Source organism: Bubalus kerabau, chromosome 6, assembly GCF_029407905.1.
Source record: "Bubalus kerabau isolate K-KA32 ecotype Philippines breed swamp buffalo chromosome 6, PCC_UOA_SB_1v2, whole genome shotgun sequence".
Lineage (NCBI taxonomy): Eukaryota > Metazoa > Chordata > Mammalia > Artiodactyla > Bovidae > Bubalus > Bubalus kerabau.
This window is the reverse complement of record NC_073629.1, coordinates 118,268,946-118,287,218: the sequence shown is the minus strand read 5'-3', so window position 1 is coordinate 118,287,218 and position 18,273 is coordinate 118,268,946. Positions and strand designations below refer to the sequence as shown.

The following is an 18,273-nucleotide window of genomic DNA, read 5'->3' as shown; positions in this document are numbered from 1 at the left end:
CTGCACCCAACCAGCAACCACACCGCTCTGCAAAGTCAACATTCTGAGACAAAAGTCGGGGCGGGGGGATATTCCAGACTCAAAGCGGCTGAAGAGACAAAAAGCAGAGGATAAAAAGGCAGAATGCAGCCTGGGTTCCAGACGCTCCGGGGGAATCAGTGTGTTAGGTTCAACAGTCACTTCATGGCCACGTAAGTGCATGCTGAAGTGTTCAGACGGAATACTCAGAGTATTAAAATATTTTTTATATACTTTGAAATCATTCATAAAACAATGTCACTATAGGTGACGCAAACACGCCAGAACCTTCGGACCACCAGGCCCAGGTGAGAGGCACACAGGTGCGGATCACTCTCCTCTTTCTTCTTTCATGTACTTTTCATAATGAAAACTTCTACACAACGGAAGGACATGAAACGAGGGAACCCAAGCAAGATAAAGAGACAGATGGAGAAGGTTCCAGACCTCAGACTGTCAAATGGCTGCGGGAGGACCAAGTCTCCTCAGCCTGCGTGGGAACGGGAGCAGGGAAAGACAGTGCTCGTGTTTTGAGAAAAAAATGGACAAATCTCTTGCTGAACTTTTCAATAGGCCTGAAAAGGCAAATGAGAACCACCAAGCCCGCACGCTCTCCAGGGACTCCCCATGGCAACGCCGGCCGGCTGGCCTGGGAGCGGTCAGCATGACGAGGCACAGCTTCAGTGGGAAGTGCTGGTCAGGAGTGGACGGGGACTATGAGAGACCGGCACCACTGGACCTGGAGGCTTAAGGAACCCCAACACCGGCTGCAAGCCCTGGATTCCGAGATTCCAGGGACGGCTGGGGTAGGATGGCACCTGTGATGACGGGGACCCGGGGGCGCAGGGACGGGCTCGAGGGAGGAAGGGCCTGCGAGGAGGGCCCCCAAGCCCAGGGCGCCAGGACCACACCCGGGCACAGCAAGCGCTTGGGACTCGGCGCGTGGCCACCAGGTGGCACCAGGCTCCCCTCATCTCCGCAAAGCTCTGGTCTGGGGCCCAGGTCAGGGCTCTGTGCTCCTTCAACGTGCAACTCCCATCATTTTCACAGCTGCAAAGATCCATACACTGCTAAAGAACTCTCTGACTCGACTTTAAACCCATCACACCGTCTCAGCACAGCGCTGGCTCACCCTGCCGGGGCTCTGCCAGCCGTGTAGCGACCAGCACTACGGCCATCGTGCACGGCACGCCTGTGACACAGCAGCCGCTGCATGGATCCTCCAGGCACGTCTTCTCACACCTGGCACCCACGAGGAGACACCCGCTCAGCGAGCACACCCTGCGGCTCGCTCCAGGCCAGCGGGGACGCGGGTCCAGGTCTGGAGGCGAGGTGCGTCCACGTGGGCCGCCCAGCTGCCCACCCGGGGCAACCTCTCACTCCAGCTTCACCCCTGGCCCGCTCCCCTCTCCCACGGCTCCAGGACCCCCGAGGGGCTGAGAAAAGCTCCCGCAGAAGTGAAATAAACCATCACAAGATGCGGCTGAACGGCACAACCCGTGTGGTCAGTGAGAACGGCGCGTCCATCCGTAAGAAAGCGCTCCGCCCCGATGTAGGTCATCCGTCCCCCACACTGCTCAAGACCCAGATAAACCGCACAGGGCTGACCTACTTGGAACAGAACAACCACGGACCGTCACTGCTGAACCGACGATGGAGCAGAAGGCTTGCACACACATCTCTTAGAACAGCAAAAAAATGAGGAAAGGCAGAATGCACACAAAAACGGGCAGCAAGCTCAGCCCAGAAAAACGTTTACCTCTCCCTGAAGTCAAGATTTACACTATTTTCCCCCTTAAATGTCATTCAAGAATTGCCACACTGCTGAAGAACTGAGCTAAACATCGCAGAAGACGGCACGCAGCTGTCATCTCGGATGATCCCACTGAAATTCCGAATCCGCACATCTAACCTCACCGTACCAGCAGGGCGAGCACGTGTGCACACGTCACGCTGCCAGCCTCAAAAGTCAAGGGTGCGCTGCAGGGACGCCGTCCCCAGAAGCTCCGAGCAGGCACCGTAAAATATTTCCTGCGGCAAGGCCATGCTCGTGCCCAGTCCTGTCCGACACTGCAACCCCACGAGGCTCCTCTATCCAAGGGGGTTTCCAGGCAACAAGACGAGCCAGCTGCCATTTCTGCCTTCAGAGGATCTCCCCAACCCAGGGATGGAACCCGCATTGCAGGCAGATTCTTTACCGCTGAGCCATGGGGGAAGCCCATTTATGGTGGAGCATTTTCTTAATAGAACAGAGCAGAGGAGTCTGGAGAAATGAAAGATAAGTCTCTATCTATCTACACCATTTTGTAAAATTCCAGCAGCCAAGATAAAAGAAAGCACTTTGACTTAGATTCAGAAATGTCACACATAAAAAGGCATGAAAAGGTTAACGTCAAGCTCAGTAACTCTTTTTCATTATAAAACAGCAGATTAAAGCAAACAGAATATCAAGTCATTTCGGGTCTTCAATACATTGTGAAAAGAATCGGATGAACATTAAAGTGGTGGGAATAATTAAAAAAAAAAGAAAACCATACTGAGGTGTAAATATTTCTTATCAAAGCAGTGAGGAATCTAAACTAAAGAATATATTTTTCTCACCTATTTCTGAAGTTGTAGTTTCCTGATCTGGTTCATTATTTAATCCAGGCACTATGGGGTCTAAAATTTTAGCTGAAACAATATTCTTCTTTCTTCCTGACATGAGATAGTTAACGACAGATTAAACTATTGCAAAGGCTTTTGTATCCGGTTGCTTTGGTTTGTTGGGATTTACAGGGGTTTCTGCCACGGTCACCAACTAGCTGTCCCGTCTACTCAATGGCCAGTTCTCCGTCTCCACAGGATGCTGGTAAGATGCCCCCCTTGCCTGGCTTCAGGACGCCCCTCTCCAAACTCGCCTCCACCGCGCTGGCCTGTGTCTCCTCTGCCAGAGCCGCCCCCTCCTCTCCGACCCTCGAATCCCGGGCGCGCTGCTCCTCGAGTCATGAGTCACTGCATGAAAGTCCTATGCTCCCCTGGGAATTCCCAGCTTCTTTCATGTTAACGCCGGCTTCTCCAGGTCTCTCCCTGAACCCCAGGCCACACACCCATCCGTGCTCCCAACACTTCTACCCAGCTGTCTCACGGGTGCCTTGAACATAATGTCTCCAGAACAGAAATCCTGGCCCAGCCACCCGATCCACCAACCAGCTTCTCCCAAAGCTTTCCCTGCGTCCATAAACGACACCACCCAGGGTCAGGCTCCAGCCCTCAGGACTGACCCTCTCTCCAACTCCTCTCCTCGTGAACACATGCCGCCCACTGCGCCAGCACGCCCATCACCCCACCCCGGTCTCAGCAGGGACCCTTGAGCCCCGCCATCACGGCCTGCCACCCGCACACAGCCTCAGCCCCTGGCGGCTCTCTGCCTCACTCCTGCTCCCTGCAGTTTTAATGGGGGCCCTTCTCAAGCCTGGGCTCGTCTCCATCCTGCTGGACACCCCCAGGGGCTGCGTTCACACTTAAACAGCCTGCCCGGCAGATGCAGCCCCCGACGAACCCAGCCTGCCACTCAGGAGCCAGGTCTCTGGTCACTTGCCCTCTCTCTGCTCCAGTCTCTCCACCCGGCTCCCAGGCTCACAAACAGGCAACGCTGTCCCAGCTATGGGCCTCTGGCCAGTCCTGGAGACCCGCAGCTCATGTGCTCAGTGACCCGAGCTGACTCTGTGCAGACACCCCGCCCCCCGCCCCTCACTCCTCTAAGCTTCCTTTCCCTTCAAAACTCTTTGCTAAACTAATAGGAAGGTGTACACCCTGACCTCTCCTTATTATCTAATAGAGAGTATACACCCTGACCTCTGCTTATTATCTAATAGAGGGTATATACCCTGATCTCTCCTTATTATCTAATAGACTGTGTACACCCTGACCTCTCCTTATTATCTAATACAGGGTATATATCCTGACCTCTCCTTATTATCTAACAGAAGGTGTACACCCTGACCTCTCCTTATTACCCAAGAGAAAGTATACACCCTGCCATCTCCTTATCTAATAGAAGGTATACTCCCTGACCTCTCCTTCTTATCTGTCTTCTCCCTCTAGAGCAAACTCTCCATGAGGGCAGGGACCCCACAGACATTTGCAGAACAATGGAAGGCTCCTGTGGACCATGGGCCAGGGCCTGATCCGTGGCTGGGAACCTTCACTTGGGGGTGGGGCACCCTGTGGCTCAGACCCCAGGGTCTGCGGCCCCTCTGCCCTGCCCGACCCCGGCCGCCCGAGGGCAGTGCTCCAGCACCAGGGCCCTCCCAGAGCCGAGCAGGCGCATCTCCGGGGCAGCAGCCACAGGGCTCTGTCTGCTCGGTGGCCAAGCAGAGGATCCGGCAGCTAAAGGTTTCGACTCACCGGTGAGCACTCTCAGCTTCCCCTGGGGCTCACTCAGTCTTACCGAACTGTTTCACGGCATGCTCCTTCTTAGCTTTACTGTAGGATGAGTTACATTCTTTTTCAGGGGAGAGGCTATTTTCACTGGTTCTAGAGTCCTTTCTTCCTGACGTGAAATTGCACAATGAAAATATGTATTAATTGGTAATGCTGCATATTATTGAACAAATGAAATCAAAATGCATTCCCTAGCTGAAAGTGCTTCACTTTGCTACAATTCACTAGTTAAGAATAAGCAAAAAAAAACTCATATTCTTAGGCAGAATGCTTTTTCGATCCTCTAGAGATTTTGGAATGGCTTTCAGATTCTGAGTATGTTCAACAAACGTGATACTCCCCCCGCCCCCACCCTTCTAGTAAACTCAAGGCTTCTCTTCTCAGCAGGAACACAGAGCACCTGTGTCTCGCACACCTCCTGGGCACCAGACACTTGCCCAAACGCTACCCGTTACAAGAGGGGCAGTGCCAGCTGTGCCAGTTGAGGACCTGGGGTTATTAGGTCCACGCTTGGCGAGTGGGCAGGGAAGAAAAAAAGTTCACCTATTTGTCAGTAGCTCAGTAGAGCTTAATATCGTAAAGCCAGCAAATCTCTGATAAACAAATCTCTTAAAGATCATATAAAAGGAAACTTATGGTACAAGTTCGCCAGTCAACCCAGATGCAAACATCCTGAGTTATTAGACGAGAAAAGCAGACGACATGACCATCAGCTTAGAAAATGAAAAGAATCAATGCAACAACTCTCTACTAAGATTTGATACAGGCTAGATTGAAAACACAGCTACATAAATCAGTAAAGCTTCTATGTATATTCCAACAATGATCACCAAAAAATTAATGAGGTGAAGAAGATACCATTTCCAGAAATCTGAAAACAAAACAACTGCGCGATCCCTGACTGGCGGACACACCCAAGCACCGCACACAGGTCTCTGGAGAGGGAACCCCCCGTCTGACTTGAAAGCAGCAGGATCCAGGCGTCCCAGGAACAAAGCCTAGGCTTCACCCAAGTGCAGGCACCTCCTAACTAGTCTGCTTCGTGGGAGGTGGGAATCTCTGACTCATGGAACTCAAATGACTGGAAAATGTCTCTGCAATAATAAGCAAATGAAATGGCTTTGTATTTTTTTTTTTTTTTGAAAAGAAAAATGACAAGGCACTGACAGTGAAACAGAAGAGTAAAACAGAAACAGAAACAGCAGACTCCAGAGCCCAGAAGGCCTGCGGGGAGGGTACAGAGCAGGCAAGAAGGCACCGCCAGTCAGGGGCGACCCTGGGGCACCCGGGGAGCGACCATGGGGACAAAGATCTTCATATCTCAAACCTCTGGGCAGACCATACAAACAGACTGGTACTGCATAAAAATCCCAGTGCATAAAAATTAAACACCTAGGCAAGTCAGAAACCAAACATAATCAGAATTAAAAACCTGAAAAGATACAAGAAACAGATACTTATTTAAAAATTGGCGACTATATAGTCCATGGAATTCTCCAGGCCAGAATACTGGAGTGGGTAGCTTATCCCTTCTCCAGGGGATCTTCCCAACCCAGGAATTGAACTGGGCTCTCCAACATTGCAGGCGGATTCTTTACCAACTGAGCTATTGGGGAAGCCAAAAAAAATTGGCAGATGTCCCTAATGTTAAAGGAGTTCAGCAAATTAAGAGCACTCAGACTCTGAGTGCTTTCTTTCTATGAACATCAGCAAGGGCTCCAAACAAATCCTGGAAGAAAGTATAAGGGAGAAGACTGGGACAGTGCCCACAGCAGCTGAAACCTCAGGATGTCCACACCAGCCTTTGTGCCAGGAATCACACCTGGCAACCTCTCCCACAGAGATGGCCCGAAAGACAGAAGCTTCTGGCACAGTGATGTTCACTAACGCATTTATCAATGCCAAAAATTGAAACGTACCATCTAAGTTTAATGTCTCCGTGAAGAATTTCAACTACTACATCCTTGCTACACTTACTTTAAGGTTTACAATTTAGGGAAAAGATCACTCTCAGGAACAACTACTGCTCATTCAAAGCTACTCCAGGCTTCCACTGAAAGCCTCCAGCACTGCTGGGCTCCATCTGTCCCTCCGCGCCCTGGACAGACTGACACTCTTTCCCTGGTCTGTCATAACAAGGCACCACCCTCGGGCAAACCCAGGCCAGGCTCGCCTGCTTCAGCTCCAGCTTTCAGAATGACCCCTAGGGACAATTTCTGCTCTTGTTTTAAACACTGTTTTAGACAGCCCGTAAAATAAACACCACCTGTCTAAGGGCAGGATGCTGTCCATGTCCACCCTATATCAGGACGAAACTAGCCTACCCATTCAGAAGAGTCAGAGAGACACGGAAGCCTAACAAATACTTCTAGAAAAATAACACTGAATCATATCTTTTAGATGAGAACATAGGTCTCCAGCAAAGAGGTGTCCTCTGTCCCTGGTGTCGTGAGCTCACACACGTGTGCAGGTGCACACTCGTGCGTGTGGGTGTGAAAGCCACATATCTGCATCATTTTTGCATGGTCTCTGTTCATGCCCTCCAAAGGCAAACCTGCTTTCTATCCACAGAAGCTTTTCCCTAGTGGATGCTGTGGTTAAGGCCAAGAGTCTAACGCTTTCAGATACATCATGTGATAAACTCAGCAGTACCTTCCACGGAATTCCTGGATCGCTGCTTTGACGTCTTTGTTGTCACTGACCTGGATGCTCTGGTGGGAATTTCAGGCTTTAAAAAAAAAAAATGAAAAAAAATTAACTGATGCCCCACATAGCAACATCATGCATATGCATCATGAGCAGATTTATTATTCAAGCGCAAGGAAAGAGCCAGTAGGAAACAGGACAGCACGCAGATGCTCCGAGAGGGGAGCGGAAGGCAGTCAGGGCAGCAGGGCCTGAGTGTGGGGGTCAGAAGGAAGCTGAAACCTCCTTCACCCTAAGGCAGAATTCCACATTTTTTGTGTAGCCCTAAAAAGGTCAGCCACTGACCATCCCTTGAGAATCACTGTCTTATCAGCTGAGTTTATGAGGACTAGACCTCTGTTGATACAATCTTGAGTACTTCAGTGCGCTTGTGAACAACTCTGAGAGTGCAAACCTACTCGATGTTGTCTAAACAGAGCAATAAACCACAGGAGATACCACAAGCCGACCCTCTGGCCGCTCGTGCAGTTCCCCGCCCAACCCCTCTCTCAAGCCACCATGTGGAGCCCTAACCAGCCCCACAGCGTCCATTCCACGCCTGTCCATCTTCCCTGTGGCTGCCCGGATACACTTTTCGAGCTGCAGTTTGGATGATGAAGTAAGGGGCAGTCTAAACACCCCCAGGAGGGCACGGCCTGGACTGTACCCCATCCACGGGGAGCACAGTGCAGGCTCCCCCCAGGCCAAGCGCAGCAGGATGGGCCCCTCGAGCCAGCCCTCCGTCCCCATCTGCCTGGTGACTTAATCCCCCAACACTGACCCGAAGAGCCACCCCACCCGCTCCCACACCATGACCCGGCCCCTCTGCACGCCACCCGTCACACCCGTCAAACAAAGGTTCAAGGAGGCCCTGGAGTCTGCCCCAGAAACCCAGAGGATGCACAGCCCCATCTACTTCACAGGCAGGAAACCACCAACACCGTTCCTCTTACAACTGAACCAACGTGGGCTCCCGCGCCTGAGGCCCCGGGCACCGGGAAGGACCGCGGCACAGCACGTCCTGTCTCAGCACGGCTACGGGTTTACATCTCTTAAAGTTATTTTTCAAATTTTACCTCTGTTTCGGCTTTGGGGTCTTTAAAAGATCCATCTGATAACTTTTTAGACATCTCTCCTGAGCTTGATAACTGTAAAAAAAAAAAATTCACACTGTAGAATTACTCAAGACCGTAACATCTAAAAAAGCATCAAGACACTTTCTCTAAGGCTGACAGACAGCAAGACAAACTGCTCACACAGAAGCACCACGTCGTGCCCCAGCCCAACCCCCAGCCCCGACCCCCAGCAGCGGTGGGTCAGCCAGGACCCCCGCCAGGGGCGGCTGGAAGGCCATGGGCGTCAGAGGCAGGGCCCGGGGGTTGGAGGGGTGGTGGAAACAGCAGGGAGCAGCGTCTTCCCCACGGTCCCTCCACCAGGCCAAGCTTCCCGCAAACATTCCAGGGACACACAGGGGATCTGGAGCGGAAAGGAGCTCCGACACCCAGAGCAACATTGCCCTTGTCCCAGCTTCCGAGAAGAAACCACTCTCACTTCCCAACAGAGCAAAGGCTTCAGACTCTGCAATGGGAATGCACTCTCAAGACAAACATGACGTGAAACCTGTAAGAGGTTAAATCAACACCTTAGGAAGCCTCGCGCTTAAGTCAACTCTCTGACACGTGTCAACATAAGGAGAAGGGACACAGTTGCTGAGATTTTCCTCCATGAAAAGCGATGGGTGCCTGCTCAATATTTCAACAATTCAGTGTCCTCGCGACTTCATTATGAAGTGGCAGACTGCATCCGAAGCAGTTCCTGTGTGGGCCGGGCTCCGTGCCCGGGTCCCCCGCCCACAGCACACAGCTGCCCACAGACACGCAAGGAGGGAGCAGCCCGACATGGCCACTCCGACCTCACACTTCCACCGCCACACAGGGACACACTCGGGGTTCACAGGCTAAGAACATCTCACTAGCGTCTCTTCTATATCAAGAGATCCAATCAGACCACCCGGCAGGACCCGGGTGAGAGCCGTCTCCTCTTCCCAGAGCTGCCCTCACAGAAGCCTCGGAGCTCGGGCCTCTGGGGGGCTCCCGGGGGAGAGTGCAGCCTGCCCCCCCAAAACCCTGCTCCACAGAGGAAACCCAGATGGACACAGAGAAGCCGGGCCAGCAGGATCACCAAGACAGGTCTGTGCACACCCACTCAGGCCAAGCATGACCAGCTGGGAGCAGGATCGGTCCCATTACCCTGTCTCAGATGCTCACTCAGTGCAGCACAGCCCGGGTGTCCACCCATAGCAGCAGGCACACCACCAGGAACCCCGGGACACATCACAGGGGGGACCCTGGGTCTGAAGGCCTGGACGGCAGAGAAGGTGCCCAGGCAGGGCACAGCAAAATGCACGAGAATGTCTGAGCGCCACAAAAACCCAGGTCAGAGGAAAAGACTTTCCTTAGACCCCATTTAGGGGAAGGCAATGGCACCCCACTCCAATGTTCTTGCCTGGAGAATCCCAGGGACGGGGGAGCCTGGTGGCTGCCGTCTATGGGGTCACACAGAGTCGGACACGACTGAAGTGACTTAGCAGACCCCATTTAAACAGAGGCAAAAATGGGGGGGTGGGGGGCGGGGGCGAGGGGTATCTCAGTTTTTACAACACATACAGCATGGTGAGCTACCTCATGGTGAGGACTTCTGGACGCTCCTGGGGGACCCCAAGGTTCCAGGCGGCACACTAACATTACCAACAGAACCACCAAAAAGACCAGCTTCCAGGCCTGGCGCTGGGCTGGTCCTAGGGGCCCGCTCACCTCCCAGAGCCACACCCCTGGGATGCCAAGTCACAAAACCAGATGGCCATCGCAGCAGAACAGAGTGGGGCTCAGCCTGGCCCCTCGCCACCTGCCACCCCCTAGGGTGGACCTTGAACTGGTCCAGACCTCGGCTTCCTCCTTCCCAGTGGCTGGAGAACTTCCAGGGCCTTGCCAGGACACTTTACAGTTATGCGACGTCCCCCAAGAACCAGAGTCTGCAACGCCAGCCCTGACAGGAGGCTTACCCTATCTACAGAGTCTCCAAAATAACCTGAACATCTAGGGAAACAACAACAAAAAACACTGCCTGAAACCAAACGAATTTGCTGGAAAATCCTAAATTTACCTGAGAACTTGAATTGACCAGGAATTCAGTAAGCTGGGGTCTCGCTGTACTGACCTGTCTAATGCCTCAGAGACTTAGAAAGCGGCCCTCACCCTGAATGCAGGCGGCCAGGCCCACAGCCCGGGGGGAGCCCCCCCACACAGAGGGCGGCCTAGGAACCGCTCACAAGGTCGCGGGGTCCGCGCTCCCAAGGAAAACACCCCGACACGCGTGCACGTGGCAGACAGCACCCTCGGGTTATGCAAGGACTCCGGGCTGGCCGTGATTTTAGGGGGGTGACATAAGAAATGCGGTTTCCCCGTCACAGGGCAGCGAAACGCGGTTTGAATCTTAGCGAGGAGCCCGTGCCCTCCGCGGGCGGGCGGCGGAGCGGTCCCGGGGCGCGCACCTTCTTCTCGGGCCGGTCAAGCTCGAGGCTCCGCTCAGGCTCGGGGTCCCTGCAGAGCTCCCCGTTGCGCAGCCGCCGCCGCTCCCGCTCCCGCTCCCGCTCCTTGCCGCGCTCCTTCTCCTTCCCGCGCTCCTTCTCCTTCCCGCCCTGGCTCCTGCGCTCCTCGTCCTTGTCGGGCTCCCGGGGGCCGCGGTCCCGGTCCCTCTCCCTGTCCGGCCGCGCCCGGTTCTTGGCACGCTCGAGGTGCTTGTCTCGCTCCGGCTCTTTATGTCTGTCTCGCTCATTCTCCTTGGCCTTGTCCTTGTCCCTTTCCTTCTCTCGGGGTTTGCTTTCTTCCTTTGGGTCCTCTTTCTGTTTCTGATCTCTGCTTGTACTTCTCTCGTTTAGTTCAGAATTTCCTCTATCCTGGAAAATAAAAAGACAAGTAACAGCATCACTTACAAATTATCTACCTGAACCACAAAAGGCCCCGCTATTTTAGACACACGTAACCTGCATTCACCTCTTTGTCTTTCTGGACCCTGGACTCGTCTTCCCTCACATTCTTATTATCCAGTTCCTGCGGTTTGGACGTCAGTGAGGGCCGTCCTTTCGTGTCCCCCTTCTCTCCGGCCAACACCCTCTTCACCGCGTCGTCACTGGAGAGCTGGTCCCAATGGGAGGAGAGAAAACGCAAGGTTGCAATGAAATCAGTACACTTAATACACAAGCGTCAGCAAAGACTGCTCATCAAATGGACTCTTTGTCTCCTAAAGGAAATGAATTTTATCACAGACAATGTATAGCATTGCCTAGAACTGTCCCCTCCAGCATTTCCAGTCCTTAACACCAGAGTCCACTCAAGCCAAGCGAACCCCACTTCCCTCCACCCAAGCTGCCAAGCATGGTCGTGTGTGCTGTCAAGGACTTCGAGCTGCCCCACACCTCTCACAGAGCCACAGAGGCCAGCCTAAGGAACGATCTCACTGGAGCCCCGTCAGATGCCAAAATCCCCTGGGCAGTCAGCGCCCCTGACTGCCCCCAGAGTCCCGGACACCTCGGTCAGGCTTCCCCCTTGCCCACACACTTCCTCTTTCCGCAAGCCTGTGCCGAGTGCCCGTCGCACGCCGGGAACTAGACCAAGGGCCAAGGCCATGCTGCGCACCAGCAAGACGGCCAAACACAACCACCAAGTCGGTGCAGTGTGCCAGGGGACCATGACGGGGACCCCGAGAGGAGCAGCCGACCCCACAGGCTGCGGGGAAGGCATCTCGGCCCTGAAAAACCGGCAGCGTGAGCGAGGGAGCAGGCAGGACAGGAGACCTGTAGGCAGGCAACAGGGGGCGCTGAGAGTCGAGGACCGGAGGGGCGGGGCTTCGCGAGGCGCCCGGGGCGGGGGCAGAGGATTCAGCAGGAATCACTTGTCAGATCGCTTCTGGAAAGGGAGCGTGGAGCAGGATCTGGGGCAGCTGAGTCGCCAAGCCTTGGACCCACCGGGCGGGGGTCTTCTGCGGCCCCAGTAGCCAGTCTGACCCCACTCCCCACTCCCTGCCTGCCGTGTGGGCTGGAGCCCGCCTCTCCCACCTCGGCAGCGCGGAAGGCGAGCCCCCGGCCTCCAGCCCATCACTTCCATCAAGGGCTGTGTTCGCCACGCCCCTGACAAAGGTCCAGCTCTGCTCCGCTGGGGGCTACTCAGATCCCAGGAAGGAGGAGAGTCCCAGGGAAGATCTCCTCCAACGGCCCCAGAGGGACGGCAAGGCCAGAGAGGCCCGGATTCCAGCCGGTGGTGAGGACCCCAGGAAATCCGGCCCCCTCACAAGCGCATGGGGTGGGTGGGTGGGTTGGTGGGTTTCTCAGAAGGCAGCAGAGCTCTGCATACACTCCTCTGGGGAGAGGGAGGGGAGGACGGGAAGCGGGAAGGGGGCTGGAAAGGCCGGCAGAGAACAGGGACACCCTGTAAATCTCACAGACGGAGAAAAACAGCTCCTCCGACCACTCCGGCCACCCGAGCTGGAAACAGTTACGGGCCCTGAAAGGGGGCCCAAGAGGAGAAGCAGCGCCGGGCTTCAGAGGCTGGGCGCGCAGCCTCCAGCCATGTGCCCCAGGCAGGGCGCCCGAGGCGCCCCCACTGCACACCGACAGCTCGTGAAGCCTGCACCCGGTACTCGCTCGTCTGTTCACTGCAGAGCTTTACACCCTGGCTGATAACTCCCAGGCTCCAGGAGAGGGGGGATCGGACTGCGAGGACAGGGCTAACCCCCACTCCTCCAATGCTGCCCACTGCCCGGGGTGGCCCGCCTAGTTGCCCTCCCAGGCGTGTCACCCTCCCGGGTGTGCACAGCTCCCAGCTCTGGGGCGGGTGGCGCTACCTTGCTGAGACAGCACTTGCCAATTCTCTGCAGCAGCTCGTTGGTCCTCTCGGGCTCGTGCCCTGCCACGATCCGAGTCGGTTTCGCCAACAGCGGCTCTCCAGAGACAATGACCACCACGTCTATGGCCTTCTGCAGGAAGCTAATTTTTGCATCTTTATCCTGAAAGATATCCATTTGAAACACCGATATTAAAATATTTGAAAAAGAGCTTGCACTATCCTGAGCACGTTCAACAGGCCCAGTTTCCTGTTTGGACAAAAAGCTGTTTTTAGGTGTGTGTTGGATTTAGAACTCCTGACGCTTTATACCCACTACCACCAAATAAAAGTTTGGTGATGGGCTAGCACCCACCTCCGGAACACTAGCTGTGTTTCTGAAGGCTGTCATAGCGTGCCATGCAGCTGCTGGAGGAAGCTGAGGTGAGGAGAGTGCTAGGCACTCCCGGAGCCACCAGCCTCGTGCTCCAGCCCCAGAGCACAGCTTCTGAAGTCCCCGGGGAGAGCACCTCCCACCTACCTTGACATTGTCGGACTTCATCTCGACATCCGTGTAGAGGCCCTTCATGAAGCCAGTCATCCTGATCACCTTCAAAAGAAAAGTCGAGGCCACGGTTGGCACCCCAGGACAGCCCGGGGCTCAGCCGTGCCCACCACCCCACACTGAGGGCACCAGGCTCTGTCCACACCCAGCCATCCTCCATCTGCTGATATGACACGCATTCCAGCGTCTACCATGTGCGGGGACCTCGTCCTAGGCAGAGTCCGCCTGATCCTCATGGAAGTCAATCTGGCTGCAAGGACAGGTAAACACGACGGACCTGCAGGGTGCTAAGTGAGCACAGGATCTCCCCTGATCCAAGTGCAGGACGGCCCAGGGTGTCTGGGAACACTTCCAGGAGCAAAGCCTATCCAAGCTGAGACTGGAGAAGAACTGGGGGAGCATGTGCCAGGCCAGAGAAATAGTCCCACAAGGTCCGGAGCCAAGCGGGTCCGTTCAAGGGGCAGATGGCCTTTGACAGGAGGGGCCTAAGGCCAGGGAGCCAGCAGGGGCCTGACCCAGGTGGCCTTCAAAGCCATTAGGACATACAGACTCAGCCTCAGGACCACATGGAGGCCCCGAGAGGTCCAAAAGCAGAAACAGGCATCTTTTGAGGGTCACCCACAGCAGTGGAAAGCAAGGATCTGGGGAAGAAAGGGGACTTGCTGGCCTGGGTTTCTCCGCACCACTGCATCAATCGCTTCCTGGGACCCTGCAGGGGGGTCTGGGGGGAGGGAGTGGTCTGTTGCCACATCACCTTTTTTTGCTCCCCTCACCACTCCCTCTCCCCAGTCAACCTGGACCTCCCAGCTACCCCTCAGTCAGGTTTGGTGATGCTTTCTGCCCCTCCCCACCCCCAGACACACCAGGGTCCTCTCAGACCACTGGTTCTCCTGTGGCAGGTCACTATAAAGTCAATGCAATGGGTAGCAGTAAGCCCATTTTTACAAAATAAAACCGATCGGAAAATATCAGACTGCATTCGTATGTGGTAAGGATGAATATGCCTATAAGTGTGTGTCCTGGCAGATATAAAGAGTACTTATTACCATAAGACATGCTTTAAAAAAAAAGACAAGACAGTGGCCCACTAATACCAAGTTCCTTCTTTAAGACCAAGAGACAACTGGCTAGCTATACTTCTCAAACCGCTCAACAGGTGTGCTGTTATTTCCCCTGATAAGACAGGTAGAACATTACGAGTTGTTGTTCGGTCATTAAGTTGTGCCGGACTCTGCAACCCCACGACTGCAGCACGCCAGGCTTTCCTGTATGAAGCAACATATTAAGAGCATCTAATATTCCTAGAATTTCTTCATTTTGCTCCTTTTGAGGTTTTTCTAGTGTGCTGATAGTGTAAACTTATGAGCAATCATTTCCAGCAACAAGAGGCATTAATTTCACAGGATCAATGCTTCAAGTTATGAAAGATACGGAGTTAGCTTAGCAGTAACTAAAACTCTAAAATATGGCGATTTGAACACTATACTCAGGGATAGTAAAGAATTTTGCTAAGAGAATCGCCATGTATTATTTGAAAACACTTTCCATATGTCAGTTGTTCTAACATCTTTATCAAATAAGTGAAAATTAACATACTTATCTTTACACAGGTAGAGAAATTACTTTTGACCGTCAGTTCAGTTCAGTCAGTTGTGTCTGACTCTTTGCGACCCCATGAATTGCAGCACGCCAGGCCTCCCTGTCCATCACTAACTCCCAGAATTCACCCAAACTCTTGTCCATCGAGTCGGTGATGCCATCTAGCCATCTCATCCTCTGTTGTCCCCTTTTCCTCCTGCCCCCAATCCCTCCCAGCATCAGAGTCTTTTCCAATGAGTCAACTCTTCCCATGAGGTGGCCAAAGTATTGGAGTTTCAGCTTTAGCATCAGTCCTTCCAAAGAACACCTAGAACTGATCTTTAGAATGGACTGGTTGGATCTCCTGGCAGTCCAAGGGACTCTCAAGAGTCTTCTCCAACACCACAGTTCAAAAGCATCAATTCTTCGGTGCTCAGCTTTCTTCACAGTCCAACCTTTGACCTTAGATTAGCAAAAAAGCAGACCAGTGGATCCCAATGGAGAACACGGAACTCCTCCCCCACAGTCTAGCTACCTGGCAACGGAGTCGATTCCTGCCTGAACTCTCCTCCCCTTTCCAACCTTGCAGGAGGTGGGGACAGCAGCCACCATGATAATCCCACACCAGGACCCACAGAAAGATGTAGCCCCCCCAGCCTCTTTCCTGGCTTTCTGGTTTCAGTGAGCAAACAGGACTAACACAGAAAATCAAAATGTCCAGCTGGGGCAGCAACTGGTGCGATCAGCCACTCACCTCCTGGCTAAGTGACTGGATTCCTCCTGGGTCAGAGGATACCACCTGCCCATTTCACAGGAAGAGGTGAGGCCACTCAAGGCCTGGCTCCCCCTAGAGGCTCCCTACACAGCCCTGTCCCACCAGGCTCTCCACACAGCCTTGTCCCTTCCCCAGACACTGTCCAGGGCGGTCTAGGTGCTGCACTAGCTTAGGAGGAGAACAAGGAGGCCAGTCAAGATAGCCCTGGGGATGTGGGTCGGTTTTGAGAGTTTTAAGCACAGCTTATAAGCACAGAGAGGTCCATATCATAAGCTAAGCGAGCAAAGACAAGTAAAGCACGTTTGTGGAAGAGTAAGATACTGAACCTGTTGGAAGGATCGAGAAGTGAAGTTTAAGGACCAACATGGGCAAGAGTAGGAGCCCGGGACACCTGCAAGGTGAGCCTGATTCCTGAAGCCCAGAGAGCACGCCGGGGTTCCCAAAGGCACCGCACACTCGGGCACACCATGGAAACGGGTGCTGACACTGGAGTCACAGGAGCCGTGACTGACTCCATTCAGCACTGAGTGTTCGCTGTGCACCTTCTGTGTACTGTGCCCGGGATGTGCCAACAAACAAGTCTCCGTCACTCAGGAACCGTCCAGCCAGCGGGCAAGAGAGTGAGACAACTAATCTCAAGGCATGCTCTGCCATCGATCAGCAAATACAGCCCTGCTCTTTTATAGTTATATCCTTCCAGGTCCCCCAACAACCACCTTCAATAAGTCCACCCACAGGCATTGATTAAACATCCAATATGGGGAAGAGCTGACTCATTGGAAAAGACCTTGATGCTGGGAGGGATTGGGGGCAGGAGAAGGGGACGACAGAGGATGAGATGGTTGGATGGCATTACCGACTCAATGGACATGAGTTCGAACAAGCTCCGGGAGATGGCGAAGGACAGGGAAGCCTGGCGGTGCTGCATGCAGTCCATGGGGTTGCGAAGAGTCGGACAGGACTTAGCGACAGAACAACAATAGGGTGACCACAGCAGGAGCAGGTGAAGGGAAACTTGGGTGGGGCGCTAAGAAAAAAATAATGTCCTTCTCCTGGGATTTGTAAACACTCTCCATCTGCCAGACGCTGCAAGGGAAAAAGAGTCTCAGAAACAGCCCTGCCAGGCTGAGTGGAAGATCTGCTCTAAGAAGAGTAGGGCAGGACGGAAGACATAAGAATGCTCCCCAAGAGCCGGGACACTCCCGGGAAAGGTGGCCCAGGGGATCATGCGTCCCGCCGAGGCCGGGCTCCTCGGGCAGGGTCAGCGCTCGGCGACGCGAGGTCCGATCCCGACGCCAGCTTTGGTCCGAACCCCCCAGCCCCCGCCCCCCGACTCCCGCCCCAACACCGACCGCCAATCCGCATCCCGGAACCCGGACCCCGACCCCCACATGGGCCCCGACCCCCGGACCTGCACACTAGCCCGCACCCCGACACCCCAGATGGGCCCCGACCCCCGGACCTGCACGCTAGCTCGCACCCCGGCCCGCACCCGGTCCGCGCACGGGGACCCGGCCCAGACCGCAGTTCCGATCCCGGCCCGGCGCTCACCTCCGTGATGATGTCGTGCAGGTAGCGGAACGGGGGCTTGTTCAGCAGCTTCTCGGTCAGCGGCGGCCTCCGGATCACCTTGCCCAGAGCCTCCTGCGTCCGCTTCACCACCGCCGCGTTCATGGCCGCGCCCCGCCGGCCGCAGAGCCTAAGCCCGGCTCCCGGGCCGCCGCCGGCCCCGCCGCCGCCGCAGCTGCCCGCTCCGGCCTCGACGCGCCGCTCGGGTTCCCATCCCACAGTGCACCGGAGTCCGCCCAGGCGCGTGCGCCGGGCCGCGGCCCTCGGTCGCCAGGGGTGGCGCGGCCTTAGCAACGGACGCGCCGCGGGGCCCCGCCCCCTGCTCGGCTGCGCGCGCACGCGGAGGCGCCGACGTGGGTGGGGCTACGTGCCCGCGGAGTGACAGCGCCCAGGCCCCGCCCCTCCAAGCCACGGCTCAAGGAAGAAGCTTCTCCGCGCGCGACTGAGGAAAGCGCCAGAGGACTGGGCGACGGCCACAGCGCTTCCAGGATTCCCGGTGCCTTTTCCTCAGGTTTAAGGCGGACTGGACTGAGTGCTCTCGAAAGACATGCCCTTTTCTGTATGCTACTTAATACGGCTTCCTGAGCGAGTACTAGCAGCAGAGACATTACTTTGCCAACAAAGGTCCGTCGACTCAAAGCTATGGTTTTTCCAGTATTCATGTACGGATGTGAGAGTTGGACTCTAAAGAAAGCTGAGCGCGGAAGAATCGATGCTTTTGAACTGTGGTGTTGGAAAAGACTCTTAAGAGTCCCTTGGACTGCAAGGAGATCAAACCAGTC

General features: G+C 54.8%; 1 protein-coding gene across 5 annotated transcripts in view; it reads right to left on the bottom strand.

Annotated features, from left to right (window-relative positions):
- Positions 1-17,700, bottom strand: part of TRAF3IP1 (TRAF3 interacting protein 1) — a 61,897-nt gene extending 44,197 nt beyond the window's left edge. For 4 of the 5 annotated variants that reach the window (XM_055586602.1, XM_055586603.1, XM_055586604.1 and 1 more), the window contains exons 1-7: positions 17,474-17,700; positions 13,546-13,614; positions 13,027-13,188; positions 11,181-11,324; positions 10,679-11,083; positions 8,205-8,276; positions 7,096-7,171 (exon numbers count right to left, since the gene is read on the bottom strand). In XM_055586602.1, the coding sequence (XP_055442577.1) occupies positions 7,096-7,171; positions 8,205-8,276; positions 10,679-11,083; positions 11,181-11,324; positions 13,027-13,188; positions 13,546-13,614; positions 17,474-17,596 (1,051 nt within the window). In that variant the 5' untranslated portion in view covers positions 17,597-17,700. Of the gene's footprint in view, positions 1-2,619; positions 2,716-7,095; positions 7,172-8,204; positions 8,277-10,678; positions 11,084-11,180; positions 11,325-13,026; positions 13,189-13,545; positions 13,615-17,473 lie in introns of all 5 variants that reach the window. The other variant, XM_055586606.1, reaches the window with a different exon arrangement.
- Positions 17,701-18,273: the final 573 nt, after the last annotated feature.